The 22743-nt window shown below is 40.8% G+C and overlaps 1 protein-coding gene across 1 annotated transcript in view; it reads left to right on the forward strand.

Annotated features, from left to right (window-relative positions):
• Positions 1 to 16955: 16955 nt before the first annotated feature.
• The window catches only part of COL9A1 (collagen type IX alpha 1 chain), an 81688-nt gene continuing 75900 nt past the window's right edge, over positions 16956 to 22743 (forward strand). The window contains exons 1-3 of the mRNA XM_063125469.1: positions 16956 to 16971; positions 17321 to 17453; positions 20133 to 20529. Coding sequence (XP_062981539.1) covers positions 16956 to 16971; positions 17321 to 17453; positions 20133 to 20529 — 546 coding nt within the window. The remainder of the gene's footprint in view (positions 16972 to 17320; positions 17454 to 20132; positions 20530 to 22743) is intronic.

Here is a 22743-nt window from a genome sequence, read left to right on the forward strand (position 1 = left end):
TCCCCTCACAACAAACTTTTGTGATGCAACTTCCTCAGAAGAAAACTAAAGCTTTCATCAATAGGATAATTCTCAGTATTAAGAGTGATGTCAATATTTTTAGAAACCAATTAGCACATGACATTTAAACTTCAGCTTACTCATCAGACTGATAGCTAACCTCAGCCATACTTTTCAGGTAGGAACTGATGAAGAGTTACCAGGAAGTATTTTAGGAAATATTTACATACCCATTGAGTAGATGAAACACTTTACTTAATGAGCAGTGAACATCAAGACTGTCAAACTAGCACCTCTTTATGTAAAACCAGTGAGTAAGCAACAAGGAATTTTACAATTAACACAATACAGCTAAAAATATTTTTTATATATATCAAGACATAAGTATGTATAACAGCACAATGGTGAAAAAGTATGTTTTTCCAGTCTTCCCATTTGCCCCTAAGGAAGCAGGTCGACAATATGAGAGAGGTTATACTGTTGCTCCATTTATGATGAAGTATGAAAACTTGTAGAAGAGGGGTGGGTAACTTGTGGTCCTCCAGATGTTTTGGACTTTAATTTCTATCATCCCTCACTATTGGCTATACTCATTAGGGCTGATAGGAATTGTAGGCCAAGACATCTGTAGGGCCACAAGTTGCCCATCCCTACCATGGAGATTGTCCAGTCAACTAATGAGTTTTAAAACAGGAAGTTGTATGCTGCCTTTCCAAAACTCCTATGTAACTATTCTGAATTTGTAATCATTTATTTTCTGTAATTGTTCCAAATCCGTCCACTGTCATAGAAACTAAATGTACACCCTTTGCACTGAGATGAGGAAATATCTATCCAGTGCTGTCCAAAATTCTTTTAGAGGATTTTAAGTTAGAACAATCTATTTGTTCTATCAAACAATGCCTCAGCTGTTTGCTCTGGAAGCCTTGCTATCCCTTATTATGGCTGAGTCTTCTCCTACTGAATCTGGAGCCTCTTCTGAGGATGAGGAGTCAGGGTGCTGCTCCATGGCACTATGGGACTTTCTTCCTCTCTTATTATCCCAGCAGCCCTTTTGGGCTGCTTGAAAATTTGCTCTGAAGGGTTTCCCAGCCCTCCAGAGCAGATTTTGAGGTTGCATGGAGGTAGGGAAGAATCATCCCCTTCCAGTTCCACTATGGAACTGCTACCATCTGCAGAATGACAATACCAAAATTAACAAAAGAGGTAAAAACAACAACAACCTAGAATAACCCATTAGTAGAAAATCACCAGGGCGATTCTTAATATAGAATTGGAAGGGGATGTTTACGCCATTGAGTCCGACCCTGTGCTCAGTGCAGGAATCAATTTTAAAGCATCCCTGACAGATGGCTGCCCAGACTTTGCTTGAATATCCCCAGCAACAGAGAGTCCACCATCTCCTTAGCCAGTTGGTTCCATTGCCTGACTACTCTGATCATTAGGAAGTTTTTCCTGTTGTTCAACTGGAATCTGCCTTCCCGTAACTTTAAGTATGTTATTTCAGGTCCTAAAGTCTTTGATGACAGAGAATAGATTGCGGCCCTCTTCTGTGTGACAATATTTTTCTAAAATTTCCATAATTTAATTTGTTATGGTAAAAACATTAGAGGGGGCAGAGAAAATTTAGGGTTAACCCCCTAACTTCCCAGGCTATAGGCCTGCTCTAATGTGTAACATGAAATTGAAAAAAGTTAGAACCCCATTTTAAAGCAATTTGTGAGAAGTGTCAAAAATTTCTGACTTCTGGCAGAATCAATTTATTCAGAGAACAAATTAAATAAAAGCATTTGAACATTCCCTTAGCCACTTCTCAATAGGGGGAGAAACCAGCCAGCTTTTCTCTTTGAGTATCACCTGATTCTTTTAGATGATTTTGTTGCTATGTTGGGAGTCGCCTTTCATTCTTCTTCCATTACATTATTACTAATTGAATAATTATGTTTTGTTTCATACATCCATAATCAGTTTTGTTCTTTGATTCATCATTTCCTGTATACTATCTTCACGTGTCTGTCAAGGATATCATTAGGCTGCATTCAGACTGAGGTTCAAAGTCTTGTGCTTGGCCAATTTACACTGAAAACACCTGCGGGGCAATGTGCGTTTAATTAATGTTACATAAGCAGGTTTAACTTGTTAAGAAACATTAAGGCTACAATCCTAAATGTGCGTAATTCAATTTCAGTGTAAACCGAGTTCGGATTTGACTGCATGGCACACTGCAGTTTTCCGCTGACAATATGAAAATAATTAAAATATAATATTTAGTTGACATGGAGACAGGGTTGCCAGATTCTATACAGACCCTGGCTCCTGAGCTTTTAACAACAGCTTGTCTGCAGAGATTAGCAGGTGATCATCTTTGTGAAAAGTTTCACATGCTATTGAGGACAAAAGGGTGGGATAGGCCATTTTGAGGGGCAGTTGGTAACTCTACACCTGGATTAAATCTAAAGTTAAGATTTATAAAAGGGGCTAGATGCTTGAAATATGCATCTGCCAGTCCCTTTGGAGTGTGATTTTTTAAAAAAAAGTATTCAGAATTTAAGTCACCAAGATGAGTCATTCTGAAAGTATCATGTCTGATATTGGGCATATGTCATTGGATTAGAATATAGGGAAGTTTGCATTTTCTGTAATTTCTGTGAAACCTGGTACCCAAATATCCTAGGCTCTCAACAACTACAAATACAGGTAATCTCAGCATGAACAGTCATAAAACTACCTTGGCTGCAAATTATGATACAATGAGATGAGAAAGCAATATGAGCTGCTAAGTACCTGTGTTGATTTGGTCTCTATGAAGAAGTTGAAAGTATGATCATTCTTATCAGTATTGACAGATAAAAGAATAGGATAACAAAGGAGCATATAAAAGAACACCTGGAGCTTCTGCATGATATGTTTTCTAAACATTTTGAAAAACTAGCTGGGGAAATCTCAGAAACATTAGCAACTATATTTGAAATGGATAATTACAACCAAGATTAATGGCTAGGAATAGTAAATTAAGGCACCAATCCTAAGCATAACTGGAAGTAAGCACACAAACAATAACCATGCCATGTCTCTTATTTTGAAGATTCTCTGTAAAAAATATAATTCATTACATAAAATCCTGACCATAGCTTTGCACACATTCACAAGCACAGATACTCATCCACCTACTAGTACTGACATCAGACCCAGAATCAGCACATGGCGTCTTTGGACAGATGCCAGGGCTCTAATGCCACTAACATCTGGCTTACCCCCCAGCCTCCCTAAAACCCGTTGGGTCTGAGAACCACTATTTTAATTTACCCCAATGCCCTGGAGCAACTCTACATTCGGTGCATTGTGGGGAATTAAAATGGTGACTCACAGCCACCCAGTGTGGATTGAGAGCTCCTTTCCTTGTTCTTATTTACAAAAACATTATATAGACACAGGAGTGTCTGGATAGGCATTTACATGGTTACAAATGCTAATTTTATGGGGTTTTTTTTTTTTAAAAAAAAGCTTTAACTAAGTATTTGAGGGAGTGGAGGCTATCTTTTCTAGGTCCTTGATATAAGACTGACAGTAGCAGGCATAGCTTTCAGGTTAGAATATTTACAGCCTGAGCTGGCCAGCTTATATAAGTGTCAAAAGGAAAGACAATTATGTCCTGGCAGATCATGTTCAGGATGCTGGACACCCTTGTCTTAGTTTAGTCAAGGGTGACGTATCCAACTTCGAAATCATCATTAACAGTAATACAGTGTAATTGTTTCCTCAATAGGAACATCAGAAACTACCCCATACTGAGTCAGACCAATTGTCCATCTAGTCCAGTATTCATGACACTGACTGGCAGCAGCTCTCCGAGGTTTAAGTCAGGAGTTTTTCCAGCCTTACCAGGAGATGCTGGGAATTGAACCTGGGACCTTCTGCAGGCAAAGCAGGTGCTCGACCATTGAACTAGAGTCCCAGGGATAGAAATGGCCTCCATAAATAAAAATAGAATAATCTATACTTGAGCAGAGACTACCTTGTTATGATTTCTAAAAACTCAACGAAGGACAGTATTCAGCATTTTTGAAAAAGCAATTTCTCTCCTATTTTATTTTCACCCATATTTACAATATTTGTGGAATCTTTGGGCTGTGAGGTACACTTCTGTATAGTCACAAATGTTTTTGTACTGCATAGCTAAAAAGATTCCTATGTGTTGATGTTACAGCTGCAGCTTGCATAAATTTCCAGTTTTGGCAATTGTTCAACAGGATTATACAAAGTTTAAGGGAACATCCAATGAGAACAAAAACAACTCCCAGAAACTGTAATTACAGAACAAATGCATCTCTTGTGGAATGCCACACAGATCTATTCTTTCTCCCATGCTTTTTAACATCTATATGAAATCGCTGGGATAAATTTTGCAGAGGGTTTGAGTGGGATGCCATTAGTCTGCTCATGATATTCATCTTTATTGCTCCTTTCCATCTGAACCAGGCGTGGCAGTTTCATCTTTGAACGTTTGTTAATAGGGATGAATACACTGATATCTTGAAGACAAGATAGAGTTGCTCATGGTGGGAGGTCCTGGAACTGGATTAATAATTGAAATCCCCATTCTAGATGAGTCACATTCCTCTGCCTAAAAGAACTGGTTTGCAATTTGTAGATACTCTTTAATTTGGTTCTCCTCCTGGATTTTCAGGTGGAGGCTGTGGCCCAGAGCATATTTTATTAGCTTTGATTGACACACCAACAGCGGTCCTTTTTAGAACAAAATGAACTTGCCATAGCTCTGCATGCCCTCTTAACCTTTCAACTAGAGCACTTTAATGTGCTACATGGAGGGCTGACCTTGAAGATAGGCTGGACAAACTTCAGCTTGGCCAGAATGTGGCAGTTAGTTGCCAGGAGAGGGCCAGTGGCAAAGGTAGGCATAGTGTGGCACTTGGCTAGGGCCAACTTCCCACGGACCACTGACATAAGCCTCAAGAGTTGTGTCTCCTCTTCACCACGGCAACCTGCTTATTCACCAGCCTCTCACCCGGGCCCAGACAATGGCGGTGGTGGGAAGGAGGAGGCTAAGTGCTACCTGCTCATTTGCTCACTGGCTTTCTGCCTGTCAAGCAGACAAAGAGGATGAGGAGCAATTGCTGGTGATAATGGCAGTGAGAAGGTAGACTCTCTGAGGAAGGGGACCCATTGGGTGTCTTGCTCAAAAGCCTTCAATAACCTGGGGCCAGCACTGGCCAGGAGTATCTAACCCCAATATCACAAGAGTTACCAATTAGCATCCAGCCAATTCAAAGTGCTGTTCGTGAACCTTTAAAGTCCTGTACAGTTTGGTTTGGGATACATGAGAGAGCATCTTCTCCCATTTGTTCCTTTCTATCCATTGATGCGTAGCATCAGCAATAAGCAGCAGAACTGCATTTCAGCAGCTTGAAGAGCCTTGGCTTTTGGGTGCAGCTAGTACTGCCTTGTTTTTCTAGTAGTGACCTCATGCCTATGGTACTCTTTGTCAATCAAAGCTATTTAGGCATGCTCTTTTCAGACAGGCTCTTAACCTTGAAAGACAGCAGGACTGCAGATGGTACTATGGATTGTATTTCTCCTGCTTACTGAGAAATTGCTAGTTTGACTCTTGTTAGATTTTTATTATTATTATTGCTTTAAATTGTATTTTAGTTGACTATACTCGTCTTTGAGATTTTTTTTAAATTAGAAAGTGGATTATAGATTTTGATATAAATAAATAAGCACACAAACACACCAAAATAGTTATACATTCCAGTAATGCTGACCATAAGTAACAATTTATTTATTTATTTTAAAAGGTGGGCATCTTTTTCTGTTTTTTTTTTTTAAAAACAGATTGAGTATGTGATCAGGAGGATGAGAGCATCAAGAAATACTGGCTGTAACATTTAACTTGGCTTGACTTAACTGCACAGCGCTATAATTCCACTACTAGATGGTATAATCCATTCCCTCCTATGTGAGCAGCTCAGAGAGCAGATCCCCATATGGTCTCTAGGAAGCCCTTTCCCTGTCTTCTTCAACTTTTATCCAACTGGGTGTGCATTTTTCTAAAGATATCACAAAATGCCTGGCTGTTCTCTTGAACGGGGGAGGGGGACCACATCTCATAGGGTGTCTCTGTATTAAGGAAAAAAACTCTGCACCGTTACCAGGGTTTCTTCTTCTAGAGTCTTTCCATGTTTATGACTGGCTCCTTTTGACGATGACCATGTGGTTTTGAGCTGAAAACGTCCCCTCTCAGCAATGCTATTGTGTTCAATGAAACAGCACCATCTAGTAGCGGAATTATAGCACTGGCTTTACACACTGGGAATACTGCATGATAATTTTAAATACTGCATTATCTCTGATTTTTTTTAAAAAAGTGAAATTACTGGGGGAAAGTGTGGGAGACTTCCTGGAGGTTGATAATGTCTTCCTAAGGACTCACAAACTTCTGTGAGTGGCCAATCACAAACATGCAATAAATTGCTCGTGTAGAGAAGCTCATAGAGTGCTATGCCGTAGCGCACTCCTATGCAAGATACAACCACAAAGAGCATGACTACTGTGTCTATTCAGTGGGGATGCTGTATGTGAAGGAATAGATCGACAGGTACCATAGGGGGATCCCTCCTTACATTTGCAGCTTGGCACATAGGCAAGGGAAGAGATGGACTATATCCTAGGTCAGTCTGTGTTGGACTACAACTCCCATCATCCTCACTATCATGGTCATGATGCTGAGGACTATATGAAACTAGGTCGAGGGCCACAAGTCCCCCACTCCAGGGTTAGACTGTTACACTAGGCTGAAGGAAACTTAGGCCATGCTCAGCCATGAGCTTACTAGGGGAATGTTGGGCCAGTCACTCTCTCAGCCTAACCTACTTTGCAGGATTGTGGGGATGTCATGGGGCAGAACCACATGCTCCACCCTCAGCTGTTTGGAGGAAGGACAGTAAGAATAAATATATTTCCCATGTTTCCTGGTACGCATGCATTACGCTATAAATGCTTTGTGGCCTCATTCAGACATTAATCCTGAGGCCATCCCTGCTACTGCCCCTAGTCTGGTTAAGTTTGGGGAAAGAGGACAGCATCCCCTTAAGGCGCAAGTTAAGGGGTAGTGGCATGGAGACTTTTGTGCCATGACACTATATTATCAGGAACACAGCAGGAACAACATTTGAAATGGGATCATATATATATATATATATATATATATATATATATATATATTCGATCAGACATTGTCCAAAAGAATTCTTTTTAACCAGCCTGATAACAAACTGGTGTGCATTTCAAGTTGCAATCTTAAACTTGCCGTCTATATTATAGATTAGAACAATTATATGTAACAAGGTATTTTGGTTATTCCTTGCTGGTTTTCAAACTATGTTCTTCCTGTGGTTCACTCAAGCTTGAACTTGAACATTTTTTTCAAGGGGCTTTAAGGTCTTTTTGTTTGGTATAGTGTTCAGGGATAACTAAGGGTGATTTTTAGTAGTATACTTAAAATTGTCTTTGTGGGCTGAGAAGGTATATTGAGCCAAAACAACCTGCAAAAAAATAATAATATTCAAGCAGCTGAATGCATCATTAGAAGAAGGAAACATATCCAGCTCCCAATTAAGACCCTATTTCTTTGATTCTAAGACACACTTTTTTCCCCATATAAACATCTCTAAAAATGGGGAGCGTCTTAGAATCGCGGGTGTGTCTTAGGTTTTTTTTTCTGTTGGTGGTACTGAAATTAGTGTGTGTCTTACAATCAATGGCATCTTACAATCGAAGAAATACGGTATCTCTTTTACTAAAAACTTAATTACTTCACAGCATGCAGTGACATCAAAAGGAATGTCCTATGTTGGGAAACAGAGGGAGATCTCAATATCTTGTTGATATTTCATTTCACACAGCTACATATGAAATGCAGAGATAGAAAGACAGAGAAGAGAGTGAGTGAGTGAGTGAGTGAGTGCGTGGAATAAAGGAAGGGACAGCTTGCATGGGAACATAGCACCGGAGGTAGCATAAATAGAAGCAAAATCACAGCAAGTCTGAAACAGCAAAATAATAATTCGTTTCAGGGTGAATTCTCAATTGAATTAGACAGCCATGAAAAACATTTCCAGCTTTTGAGTGAACTTTATATTCTTCCTGTAGTCTTAGCATAGCTTTGATTATGTTCTGAACGTTTCTCCCCACACCTTCAACATCTCTTAAAAAATAACAACAGCAAGTGATGATTACTGTTTATCTTCTGCCTGATGTGGCCTATTCTGAATTTCCCTTCCTACCTGTCTTACCTCTTTCAAAGGGGAGGTGGAAACGAAGGAACACACTAGGTCTGTGTGCCAATAAGACTGTAAGCACTTGGCAGATCAATTGTTGCCTGAACTACAGACATTCATGTTTTCTGCCCTGCTATTGTCCCTGGTCAAAGAGATTTTGCAATTTTTTAAAGCTTGCAAGACCTGCAGAGACCATGGTGAAGCAGAACAAAGAAAATGTATATATGGATATGTGTTCTTTGAACAACGATGATTTGATTGTACCACATACAAACTCCAGAGTACAATAGAGAGAGAATTCCCCCCTCTCCCTCCTTCACCATCTCTTCCTTCCTCTGAGTTGTTTCAAGACAAGTGTGGAGGTTTAAGGAGGGAGGGAGCAACAGGGAAGCCAGATGGCACCTTCTGGAAACTATATTCAGCCTACAAGCTGCTAGTTGCTGACACCTATCATAAACACGAATAATGTACTTTCTAAACTCCTCTGAAATGAAAATAGTGTTGACACAAATAGGGAATGCCTCCAAGGAGCTGTTCCCTCCACTAAAATTGTGGCTGAGGGAGCACCATATGTGCTTTGGGATGCACCGTCCTGCAAGGATTCATTGGACTGGTTGCAGAGAAGGCATCTACAGAGCCCTGCTGTCACCCTCAGCAAGGGATTAATGTATTCTATATTACCTCACTGTACTTCCCAGCAGCCATAGATAACTTTCCCTTCTGCTCATCTGTGTCTTAAAAGCTCCACGGCAGCATAAATGCAGTTTCAGCGGTGAAACTTAAGGGATGATTTATTTTTTATTTCAAGTAATTTATCTAAGAAAAGAGTTATCTTAAGAGTTGTAATGTGGGAAGAAACTGGAGCTGTGTGTGGGGCAGCAGTTGGGCAATACAGTCAACTAGAAATAGGACCTTGAGTCGCTCCCCTGATTTCTCAGGAAGTGCTGTTGCGCCTGCATGATGCAAATTTACACACACATACACAGGCCAAGTCTGGATGATCAGTGGGGAAAAGAAGCCATGATGGCTTCTTTTCCCTGCCCCACTATTTCTCTAATTACCCTCACTGTGGTGTGGGTTGCCATGTTGTCCAAACCCAACGAGATGCATGGAGGAGATGACTTCCAAACCACCCTGCAATCCATGGCTCATTGTAGGCCACTTCCGTCACACAACTCACCAGGGTTTTCTCTGCTGTGGCATCCCAACTGTGGAATGCCCTGCCCCTGGACGCTCGATTGGCACCAACACTGATTTTATTTTGGCGCCAAGTAAAAACGTGGCTTTTAAACAAAGCCTTTGATGGTTAAACTCACTGGCACATTGTTTTAACTATTTTAACTGCTTTTACTGCTTTTAAATTATATATTGTTTTAACTTGGTTCATGATTTAATTTGTTTTTAACTGTGCATATTTATTGTTTTATACTGTATGCTTTTATCTGTACGCTGCTCCGAGATCTTAATGATATAGGGCGGGATACAAATGTTTTAAATAAATAAATAAATGTTTGGAGGACACCACAACTCACGCCACAGTGCAGGTAATTAGGGAAATGGCAGGCATTCAGGCAGCACATGCAGGGTGGGGAAAAGAAGCCACAGTGGCATCTTTTCCTCTGCTGATTGTCCGAACTCAGTGAGAGATTTACTGACTCAACCATAATGATTTGACTATCCAGTTAGGCTAGGGAGTGGGGAACATGTGGTGCTTCAGATGTTGTTGGACTCCAACTCCCATCAGCCCTAGCAGCATTTTCAAGGGCACAGGTTCGTGGGAGCTGCAGTCAAACAACCACTGAAGGGCCACAAGTTCTCCATCCATGAGTTAGGCTGTTGATTTATTGTCTGTTACAAGACTATTCAATTTGACGTAACAATTCAATTTTGTTGACCCGACACCTCCAAGCCCATCCCTGCTATGTTTCCACTCCAGCGCCTTTGTCTCAGATACTACGGTTCCTACAATAATTGGCACTAGCTGCTATAGAGTGAATCTGAAATTTCACTACTGGAAGATTAACCCTCTAATGATCTGTCAGGGATGCTTTAAGGTGGATTCCTGCATTGAGCAGGGAGTGGGACTCAAAGGCCTTATGGGCCCCGCCTATGATTCAGCCTTGCTGGCTTCTGCTAGAATAATGTTATATTGTTCTATAATGGGTTGTATCTAATGGTGGCTTCATGTAAGGAGAAAGTGCTTGGGCAAACAGGGTATCCATTTTTCTCCAATCTCCCACTATGTACTGCTGGCCTCTGCATGATGTTCCCATGAGTTCCCGAGTGCCCTTCAAGACCCTGGAGCAGCTTTTCAGGGAGCACAGCAGCTGCAGTGGGTATAGGGGGAATCAGTGAAAATCAGGTACCCCACCTTCTGCAAGTGGAAATGCTTTTTGCCCACACAAAGCCAGTGTTTAATACAACCCACTGGGCCTGTTCAGGCACCCTGCTAAGCCATAGTTAGGCCGCTAACTCCTTTGCACCAAATGGTTACTGAGTGTGTTTAAACCATGGTTATGTAGCCACCATGGTTAGGAATGGTTCACACGACACATTAAGTCATGGTTCACACAACCCACTAAGCCATAAAGTTTAGCTCAAAATGCTTAACTACCATTGCTTAGTGTGTTGTCTGAACAGGGTCATTGAATTCAATGGATGTCATTCAGGGTGGCACTTCAGGCAAAGTAGCAGAAAGACAGTGTAGTTGCAGAGAAGGTTCAGTTAACAGCCATTCTGTTCATCCATCAGCAATAATGTGCTCCAAGCCAATTTATTAATAGGAAAATTAGGCTTTTAAGAATTTTTATGTGTTATGATTCTGGCCCCAAAGGAGACCTCTTGTTTCCTGTTCCCAGGCACTCACATTACTTTAATGTGGGTGGGGGAGTAAATTTATACTACTACCCCCCAAAGGTCTCTTTCTAAGTAAAGTAACAATACCTGATGTTTTACATTTCAAACAGAGCATGCAAGTCAGGAACGGAGTGTTCCAACCACATTTTATTATGTTCTGCCTGGATTTTAACAGAGGAGTCTTTTTCTGCTGTGTAGTTTGGGGGCTCTTACACTGAGGCCTTTGATTTCTGCTGGCTTATAATCTCTTGATGCCTTTATTGAAATACTCCTGCTATGATTTAAGACCAATGTTTCACACAGGCACAAATGTCTCGCCCCCACCCACACACCGAAAGGTGCATATATCTAAGATGGGCCAATTTATTTTGAAACCTGAGACAAAATATCCCATAAGCACATGTCCTCGAAAGTATTTATTTATTTATTTATTACATTTATATACCACCCTATAGCCGAAGCTCTCCGGGCAGTTTACAAAAGTTAAAACATTAAACATTAAAAAAGTATACAAAATTTAAGAATAATCAGAAACATAAAAACAACAATATAAAAACAACAGTATCCATTAAAAAAACAATTCTGGGGTCCGTTAGAAAACAAACTTAGTGTTGTTAAATGCTGTTAAATGCCTGGGAGAAGAGAAAAGTCTTAACCTGGCGCCTGAAAGATAACAGTGTTGGTGCCAGGCGAGCCTCATCAGGGAGATCATTGCACAGTTGGGGGGGGCACCACCGAAAAGGTCCTCTCCCTTGTTGCCATCCTCCAAGCATCCCTCGGAGTAGGCACTCGGAGGTGGACCTTAGATGTTAAGTGCAGTGTACGGGTAGGTTCATGTCTGGAGAGGTGTTCCATCAGGTATTGCAGTCCCAAGCCATTTAGGGCTTTATAGGTTAAAACTAGCACCTTGAATTGGGCTCGGAAACGTATAGGCAGCCAATGTAAGCAGGCCAGAATCGGTGTTATATGCTTGAACCTCCCTGTCCCAGCTATCAATCTGGCCGCTGCATTTTGCACAAGCTGCAGCTTTTGAACCATCTTCAAAGGCTGCCCCATGTAGAGGGCATTGCAGTAATCTAATTTGGAGGTTGCCAGAGTATGGATAACTGAAGCTAGGTTGTCCATGTCCAGATAGGGGCGTAGCTTGGCCACTAACCGGAGTTGGTAGAAAGCACTCCGTGCCACCGAGGCCACCTGAGCCTCAAGTGACAGAGTTCTCCTAGAACTCCCAAGCTACAAACCTGCTCCTTCAGAGGGAGTGCAACCCCATCCAGAACCGGTTGAACACCCCGCATCCGGTCAGAAGAACCACCCACCAGCAGCATCTCAGTCTTGTCTGGATTGAGTTTCAGTTTATTAGCCCTCATCCAGTCCATTGTCGCAGCCAGGCACTAGTTCAGCACATCCACAGCCTCACCTGATGAAGTTAAAATATAACAATAATAAATTAACTAACTAGCAATTTGCATCCACCTCATTTTGGCTAAAGGTATGCCTGATCCTGTCAGAAAGCCAGTGGTAGACTTTCCTGTCTCCTTAACATGTACTACATGTCCTACCTTGCATGGACATGTAGTACATCAGGAACATATCTACAGATCTCATAATCCCCAGAGGCTTTCCAGGTTGTGTTGCAGATACCACAGGATAACAATATCCATTGAGCCTCTCCTTCATATGTAGTCACTTGATTTGTTCCCTTCTTGGAAAGACTCCATTGTGTTTTAATGAGACAGCACCATCTGGTGGCAGAGAGATCCTGCGATATCCAAATAATATCACATTATCTGTGTGTTTTTCAAATGTGCAATTTCCAGGGAATATCGCAGGAGATGTCCTGGCTGTTGATGACATTGTGTAATGGACCCGCAAACTGCCATGAGTGGCCATCACGAGTGTGCTATTCATTTAGAGCAGCTCATTGTACTGGGTGAAGATGCATCCCATTCCATCAATACCATAGCGTTCCCCAAAGGGGAGTCTTATAAAAAGTATGATCTTCTTTTGGATCCTCAGCTTTGAGTATTCCCCCTCCCCTCAATACACTTGAACAGCCACTGCTCTGCATGCCTTTGCCTATCAAATCATTTCATGTGACTGCTGGTGTGGTCCACTGGGTAACTGATTGAACCAAAGATAGGTCATGGAGTCTAGATTCATATCTTTCAGGGAGGGGCCATTGATAAGTGGAAGAGTGCATGCTTGCCTTGTCAGAAGACCTCAGATCCAGTTCTCGACATCTCCAGTCAGAGAATCTTAGGACCAAACCTGAGTCTCGTTTGTCTTGGGTAACAACAGGAACCTTCCTCCCAATGCAAAGAGCAGCTCCAGAGGAGTGATGTTCATCAAGCTCGCTCCCCTCTCACTGCAGTCCCACTAATGAGCACTGCTCCGCCCCCAAGCTGCTGCTCTTTGCATTTTAAAAACGCATAGTAAATGCAAAGACACATTTAACATTTCCTCTAGTCTGGCCCTCAGGTATTAGCACTGAGAAAGACCTCTCTGCCCTGAACCCAGAAGGCCCCTGCCAGTCACAGCAGACAATCCTAGGGACTCCATATAAAACTGCACCCTATGGCCTGTATGCTTCAGCCATGAACCCACAGGGTGGCTTTAGGCACGTCACTGTTCTCTCTGTCATAGTCCCACATCTGTAGCATGGGAATAACAACGCTGACCTGCCTCTCCTAGATCCAAGATGTCCGAGACTTTCTATCCAAGACCAGGGCATAGTGGGCTCATGAGCTTTAGAGTTTCTTGCTTTCTGGCCATCGGCATCAGCATATCTGCATGTGTGGTTTTGTGTGCTTCAAATAGATCTAAACTAAAGCAACTGGTAGACTCATTAGCCGTCTGGAGCAGAAAATGTAACTAGGTAATCTGTACTTTTTGGCAAGATTCCTAGTTAAGCAGTGAACCCGACATAAATTGCCTGCTTCTGTTCGGCAGAATTCCTCTACCACAGGACCGATGGCTGAGAGACTGCCTCATTAGGAAGTCAGTGAGGAATGAAAGGTTCCTTTTGCCTAGCATTTGAACTTCTCCCGATTGGTACATTTGCCAAAAGAATCATAGTCTTACTGGGTCATCTCCAGACTCTAGCTACCATGTTTCTCTTCCTTCAGCTTCTTACCCCTCATCCCTCCCTGCTCCAACCATCTTACTCACTCACTGTGCAGCACTGTTCAACTCAGGAGTTCCTACTTATATTCACACCCCTCCCTGGTGCTCCTTCCCACCTTCTTATATCTCAGCCAAATTTCTCCCTCAGAACCCTGCCTACTGCCCACCTCCACTTCGCGTCAGGATTATTAAAACATTCTCTGCAGTTCAAGTTTCATTCCCCCTCCGACACTCTGCAAGGGGCAGAGAAGGTTGATCCTGGGATACTTCCACACTGCCTTTGATGGGAACCAAAGTCAAAAAGTTCAGTCACATAGCTACCTAAAGGCCAGGACGGGGTGGGAAAATGAAGACCAACAGGTAAGCAATACAGCGTATTTCTAAATCAGAGCAAGCTCCAAACAGGAAGAAAGATTAATTGATTGTATTTTAAATGGTCTTTCCTAGCTCAGTCCTTTGCTTCTTTTCCTTATCCTATGACAGTTATGTATGTAAGGGCGGGTGCCTGAGACAGCTGTTCAGAATCGGGCATTTTGTTGTACTTTTATAATAAAATAAAATAAACAGCAAACCTGAAGTTTTAAAGAGCTTTGCTTGCCAACTGTGCTATCGAAAATTTAAGTCACACTTTTATGTATTTAATATGCATGAGTACAAGATGAAAGTGGATGACATTATTAGGCGGTGTACATTCATGTTTAAATTGTCTTTATTTCGTTGCAGGCAATATCGATTTTTATGTTATATGTGCTGTTTTCTGGGGTTTCTGACATCAGCTACTACTCAACAGCAGACACGTAAGAGTCTAATTTATTGCACTTAGTAAAGATGTTGGCAGTCAAAGTGGTTCTGTCATACTTCGCCATATGTAAAAGCCTAAAGCCATTATTCATGGGATTAAGTTCTTATGTATGTATGAGAATGAGGATAAGAGAATGAGAAAGGAAGAGAACTAGAATTTTTGAAAGATTGTACCTTTTGATATTTAAAACCTCTCTCTTAAATTTGATACTTTTTTAATGCCAACTAAAGAAAAAGGAGTGAAAAAGTATAACATTTCTAAAATTAAATATCTAGAAATAAGTATCATGAGGCATTTTATTGCACCCAACTTTTCTAGATATGAATGGAATGGAGTTCTGTATAGCCTGAAAAAACACGAAAACTCCTAAACTAACAGAAGTTGGTCCAATAAAAAGATATAAATGTTTAAGCACATGAATGTGATTGTGGCCACTGCACTAGAAGTCGCAATAGATTTTCTACATTCTATTGTTTAGGTTAGGGAAATAGAATGGAAATCTTCATTTAAGTCTCAGTCCTTAAAATAGACATGATGGTCTCTGTAGGGTGGAAAGATGTCTCCTTTCAAATTGTGTAAGTCTTTCTTCCATCCTCCCAAGAGATTTTCCAGCTTGACATGAAATGTTGCATAGGCAGAATCCCTAAAGCTAACTCAAACCAATGTTTAACTTTCCTTTTTGGTTCTTTAGGGAGGGGCTAGGTTGGTATATGAATGGGCTGGGATATTTTTCCTTTCCAAGTGCTCACAGTGGTTCTTTAGAGATTGGGTGTTTCAAACAGTGAAATGGCTACTTGTTCTTGCAAGAGGCTGCCTTCTATGTTCTGGACCACAACCCCTCCCTCCCCACACTTGCCCTCACCTTACAGGGCGTGTTGTGTGATCAAACATGGGAGAGGAAGGAGTGGGAACATCTGAAATATCAAAGGCGAAGGGAAGGAAGCCAAGAGCTTGGATTCCCACTGTGGGTTGAGCTTGAGCAGACTTGGTGTGTGTTTATTTTGAATTAAGTGTAGGTGTTGACTTAGCTACTAGCAAGCTAGGAATTTTTAAAAGTTGTCCAAACCACACATAGCTCTGCACTATGGAGGTCTTTATATTACAAGCCTATGTCAAGGGAGGTAGCTGATCTTCAGAAGTAGCAGAGAAGAGAACTGATGCCCCACACTGTCTCTTATTACCGTATTTCTTTGATTGTAAGACACCATTGATTGTAAGACGCACACTAATTTCAGTACCATCAACAGAAAAAAAAAACCCTAAGACACACCCGTGATTCTAAGACGCACCCCATTTTTAGAGATGTTTATATGGGAAAAAAAGTGCGTCTTAGAATCGAAGAAATAGGGTATATACATTTCACAAGAATTCTAACATTGTATCTACCACCATCTGGCCTGGATATGGTGGCAGAGTCCCATTTGTTTTAGTCCATGGACTTCAGCTGCCCCAGAGTTTGACCTTGTTTTTCTGTTGTGACTTTCCTTCATTTCTGCTTCTGAGCTTTTTCTATACTGATCCTAAATCAAGTGGACGACCCATGGCCTGTGAGCTACAGCAGCAGCAAATTGGCCATGTTTTTGTAGTTGCCGCTGCTGGATTTGGCAATGCCATAACAACAGGAGTTGTTTTCCCATGACAAAAGTGCCCCCTGACTCTGTGAAGTTGCCCACCTCTGTCCTAAATCCATGTACTTTGACATAAGAACCATTTGTTTCTATAGAAGTCATCTACCAGAAAATGGCTGAAGGTCATTGACTATCCAACAGTATAATGGACAGAGATAACATGTCCAATGTTCCTTTCAGGATTTCCAGAAACATTCAATTCAGACACAAAGACATACCTCTGCCCACTAAGTAGGATTGGCCAAGATGACCTACCAGGCAAGTATATGCAAGCTACTACATGCTCACTTTTTTCAAATGAACTGTTTTAGGGGATTTTTTTTTTTTGAGGACTGCCTCTTTGCTTTGCAAAATCACAGCTGGCTCAAAAAAGCAGCTATATATATATATTAACTATTTATTTAAAATATTGATGTCAATGATGATTTGCAAGCATTATTTTAAAGAAAAAAGAATGAGTTAAATATTTTTATTACTTTAAAACAGCAGCAACAGTTAGAGCTACACAGCTCGCATCAAAGAGAGACCAAAGGGGGGAAACATATTAATGTTATCTAGCTATATGATTTCTCAAGCTAAAATGTTCAAATATGCGTACTTTTTTCTTTTAGGATACGATCTGATTTCTCAGTTCCAACTTGATAAAGCTGCTTCCAGAGGCATTATCCAGCGTGTGGTGGGCTCCACAGCTTTACAAGTGGCTTACAAATTAGGCACAAATGTAGACTTCAGGATTCCAACTAGGTAACATATGATGTTGCTTTTTATTATTTCTTTTCCAACTACGTTTAAATGCACAACTGTCTGCTTACGTAGCTGGTCACCCATCTTGCAACAGTAAATCTGTGCCCTCCATTCCAGGAGGCAAAGGCTATCAATGGCTACTAGCCCTGATGGTTGTGTGCTATCTCCAGTATTTGAGGCAGTAAGCATGTGTGCACCATTTGCTGGGGAACATGGGCAGGAGAGTGCTGTTGCACCATGTCCTGCTTGTTCATCCCTGGCTGATGGCTGGTTAGCCACTGTGTGAACAGAGTGCAGGACTAGGTGGACCCTTGGTCTGATCCAGCATGGTGCTTCTTATATTCTTATGTTCTGCTGCATTTGGAATACTGTGTGAGCTGGGAGAGGACATGGGACTGCAGCTTAGTGAAGCATAGCAGACTGTATGTTTACCAGCATGCATTCTGGGTGCAGAAATTAAACACAGGTGTTCAATCCATGAGAGAATTGCAGAGGCCACCTTAGATGAGACTGGAGCATATTTTATGCATCTTGCTTAACCCAGTTGTGAGTAATACAGCTGTTCCAGAATCCTGCTAATAAAGCCGTTATACCTCACCGCCCTACACTATCGTTTATTCATATATGAAGCATGTAATTATTTTTAATATTAGTCCGGGCCACAACAGCAGCTAGCTATTATGCAGGAAATGTGTTTGCTTTCCTGTAATTTGTCTGGGTATGTTTGAAAAGATTCACTGCCTTTTCTTAAGCATGTAGCACTTAAAAGCAATGATTGAAGCTATTGCCACCTGGTGGCTATAAGGGGTTACAGCGGTGCTGTTCACCAAAACTGGTGCTGAAAAACCATTGAGTTATTATAGATGTATACAATACATTGGGCTTAAGCAGATTGATTTTTCATCTCATTGCAATATGTGCTAACAACCTCAACTGACTCCTCTTTTCCTTGGGCAGGGATTATGGGCCTTAAGTGCTGTTATTGTTTTTAAAAGCATCAAAGTTAGTGTAGGGAATGTTTTCTGCTATGAGTTTAGTTACAAAACACTAGATGAGCCCTACATTCTTGAATGCACAATCTTAAGAGCAGAGTGATGTTACCCAAATAATTTAGTACTCTGGGTATTGGTTGTCAGTAGATTTTTCCTGCCAGGGTAGTAAGACAGTGACTGATGCGGAAAAATATACACTTGCTTGCAGCGTTGAGGTCACACAGCACAGTATCGGGTGTGTGTGTTGCTCTTCTCTTCATTCTACTGAGAGAAACTCTTCCTTCAGCAGGAGGGGCTGATTTGATGCCATCTATTTTTATTATTACCTTTCAAGTATTTCTAGGATTAATGAGCCCATTAGAGGTGTTTTCTAAGAGGGGGGGAGTTTAGGGGAATTAAGGAAAATATAAAAGCAGGCCAAGAGGATTCAAAGTCTACTATTTATAAAAGTAGCCTACAGTATCCTCATGTATATTTCACCTCTTATACCTTACTTTGACATGAAATATTAGAAATATTCTGGCCAAGAAGAAAATTATGTCTGCAATTGCAGCACCAGTACTAAGCTAAGCAAATTCTAGCATGCAAATTCTGTATTCTTTGGCAAGGTTCCTTTATAGGATAAAGAAAATTTTCATTATTATTCAGTGGTTCCAATTTGCATATCTCCAAGGAAACCTTGGAAACTAATAAAATCAGGGGATTATCTGTTTTGTTTCAGCAATTTTTCCTCATCCCAATAAATAACACAAAGTGAGTTCTTTCTCATTGGCAGAATATATAACATGAATGCCGTTTTACTGCTCAACAGGTTGAAGTGGGATTTCTCAGGAAATGAAATTAAGGGGTTCTTCATACAACCATTTCAAAGGATGAAACCTACCTGAGTTAACTTCCAACTATGTCACTTGTGGCAAAGTCATTGTATGTGTCCAATGCACAGGATTCAGACCAGATTGGTTTGTGGCATAGCACTGAATATGCTAAAAAAAACCACAGCAGTCACAGTGCTGCACCAGAAGCCAATCTGGTTGGAATCAATGGCACATGCTTTTGGGATGCGCATGATCCTCTTACCACAGGTTGACACAGCTGTAACAGCAGAACAAAGGAAGGATCCAGTTCTATACTGAGAAGTCTAACATATCAAAGATGTTATTGTCTGCTGACATAAGGCATAGTAGACAGATGTTCAGATAGTGGGTGGTACCTGAGTAGATACCCTCACCAAACTGAGACTGATGAAGCAGATCTCAGTTGTAGGCTTAAAATCAATAGTGTAACACTGAATTTAGCCCGTGACTTTACAGGCAATTCAACAGAACACAAGCCAGGTGTAACTGCAATCAAAGTTGCCGAAATAAATAGGCCTGTTATGGATCTTATAGAATTGCTTTAGTTTAGTTCAAAGTACAGTTGTGTTACTGGCTGAAAGGTCATAAGCTTGAGGCCTTGTCTTGAGTTGTTCGTGACACATGAGGGGCTAATACTGTTGAGTGATCATTTCTCTGGCTAGTAAGAAAGCTGAGCTAATGACTCAGATTGGGATATAACTGTCAGTAGAGTGATGGTTTCCTTGAAGTTGTAGTCTCTCATTTTTTCTCTGAAGTGACCATTTATCCCATTGCTAAGTCAAACCTGCTAATAAACAAGAACAGCAAGCCTCCTTTATTTTCATCCTATACAGATCTTTGTATCCTAATGGATTACCTGACGAGTATTCCATTTTGACTACTTTTCGGATGACTGGAAATACACTTCAGAAATACTGGAGCATTTGGCAGGTTCTGGATTCTTCTGGAAAAGAACAAGTTGGACTGGCATTCAATGGACAAGCCAAGTCTGTTGAATACTCATATAAAGGAATTGATGGAAGTCTCCAGACAGCAACATTTCTGGATTTGCCATATCTATTTGATTCCCAGTGGCATAAGGTTATGGTTGGAATAGAAAAGAGCACTGTTACTCTTTATGTTGACTGCACTATGATACAAACTTTAACCATAAAACCAAGGGGAAAGATCAGTGCTGATGGCTTTACCATGCTGGGAAAACTGAAAACAAATCCTCAAATATCTGTTCCGGTAAGTTTTTAAATATTTTCTTTCACAAAGAAAGTGCTTGTCTTTTTGCTTTTAATTTTTTGGGGTGTGGAGTTGAGGTATCCTTATATATTTTGTTCCACATGGAGCAGCAAGAAATGGACCTGTGACTTTGATATTGTAAAGAAACAATGATGATCTCTTAACAAGCTGTAAACATGAAATCCTCATTATAACTGAATATCTGGAATTTGCTTTTACAAGAACCATGCAGATACTGCAGGGAAAAACAGTTCTGAAAATAAAAGATTATTTAATAGATCAGACTAAAATTGATGAATCTACTGAAGATTTAAATACAAGTCTTCAGTTAATTAAAAAGCATAATTAAAAGCCATCAGTCCTTTACAAAGTAGAAATGAACATGACCATCTTTGAACTACATTATGGTTTCAGCAGCTTATCAAAATTAATGGTGCTGACAATGAGATAAAAAAAATCCAACTGATTTATGTAGGATGGCCTTTGAATGTAGTGTTTATTTTTTTAACTATAGCCTACTTCACATCCCAGAATAGAAGCTGCACCTGGCCTAAATGGAACAGTCCTAGAAAACTCACAATTTAGATTTAGGAGTTGAGCTACTTGTTTCTATAAAGGGGAACATTTTAAAGAATAAAAACACTGCTTTGTTTTGGAATTTATGCTGCAGTAAAGCAAGAGAATTTGAATCCTCAGGCATAGTCTAGGCAACTTGCTTATGACATCGCAACTCAAGTACAACAGTTGGTTTGTATAAGAAACGACTCTGTTCATGGTAATTTCTGAAGACCTTTCTTCTGTGCTCCTTTGCCAAGAAAGATGGACTTCAAGAACTTCAGCTGTAACACGTTGTGATGAGCTTTTTTGTTTTCGAGATGAATTGTGCTTGGTGTGAAGTATGCAAAGGAATTGTGAAGCACCTATGAGATGTATAGAAAACGATCTGAACCTACCATATCTATCTATCTATCTATCTATCTATCTATCTATCTATCTATCTATCTCCATGCAGACTTGGATACACTAGAGTACTCTCTTGGATAATGACCCACACAGTGCCTTTTCTCTAATATTGTAATAAAGCCTTGCTCCAGAGAAAGAGAGGAGAGGAATTAAAGAATGCATGTGTGCCACATGCATTCTTTACATGTTGGCTCTGTAAAGTCCTCTTATTCACTGCCAGTTTAGCCGATGTCACTAAATATGCAGTGTAGTTGATTCGAATTAACTAGTTTTTCAATTTTCTCTCAGTTGAAAACTGCCTGTTATCCTCATCCTGCCTTCCTGAAATAGAGGATAAGATCCTACCAGGGATTAGATGGATCCATCAGGGAACAACTATGCTTGATGTGCCATTGTGTGATTCTTCCCACTCTGCCCCGCTTTTGTTGTTGTAGTGGTGATTTTTAATAAAATGTTGGGAGAGCAGAAGGAAGAGAAGCTGCTTTACTCTTTCTCTTCCTGGCATTTGTATGCTCAACCGCCACCCTAGGCTTGCTTTCACACATGTGGGAGATATGGAGTAGTATCCAATATTAGCCCTACGTAGAGGAGACCCACTGAAATGAATGAGACTTGTTAGTCACAACTAACTTCGTTCTCATTCCTTTCAATAGGACTACTCTATGTATATCATCACAGACTCCCCTATCTTGAAACGAGTTTCATGAAGCTAAGGGGGCCTTAGATTGGCTTCTTTGAAGCACAGCCGCCGCCTCCTCCTGCAGTGCCACATGGCAAGCTCCCTTTGGTTTCAAAAACCAGTTTGTGATACGCCATCAGGGTTTTCAAAATGAATCCATTGGGCTAGCGCAAAGTCTGGCTGCTGAGTTTTGTGGGCATAATATGCACGCTTTTTTCCCAGATTGTGGGCAAGTATGCAGCTTTGAAATAGCTATAGGTTAGTGTGTGGATGAGGACTGATGAAGTGTTGAGTGACTTGCAGTCCTCCAGATGCTGTTAGATTGGAACTCCCAAGAGCCCTGGCCATCATGAGGGATGATGGGAATTGCAATCCAAGAACATCCCTGAGTACCTATGATGTGGATTCCTTCTCACTGGTGACTATATAATCTTACTTGATAGGATGAGACAAAGATGATTTATATCAGTTTATGGTTTGCCTATTATTATTATTATTATTATTATTATTATTATTATTATTATTATTATATTGTACTTTCACAAGCAACAACAACAACAAAGAGAAAGGCC

This window comes from Elgaria multicarinata, chromosome 4, assembly GCF_023053635.1.
Source record: "Elgaria multicarinata webbii isolate HBS135686 ecotype San Diego chromosome 4, rElgMul1.1.pri, whole genome shotgun sequence".
Classification (NCBI taxonomy): Eukaryota; Metazoa; Chordata; class Lepidosauria; order Squamata; family Anguidae; genus Elgaria; species Elgaria multicarinata.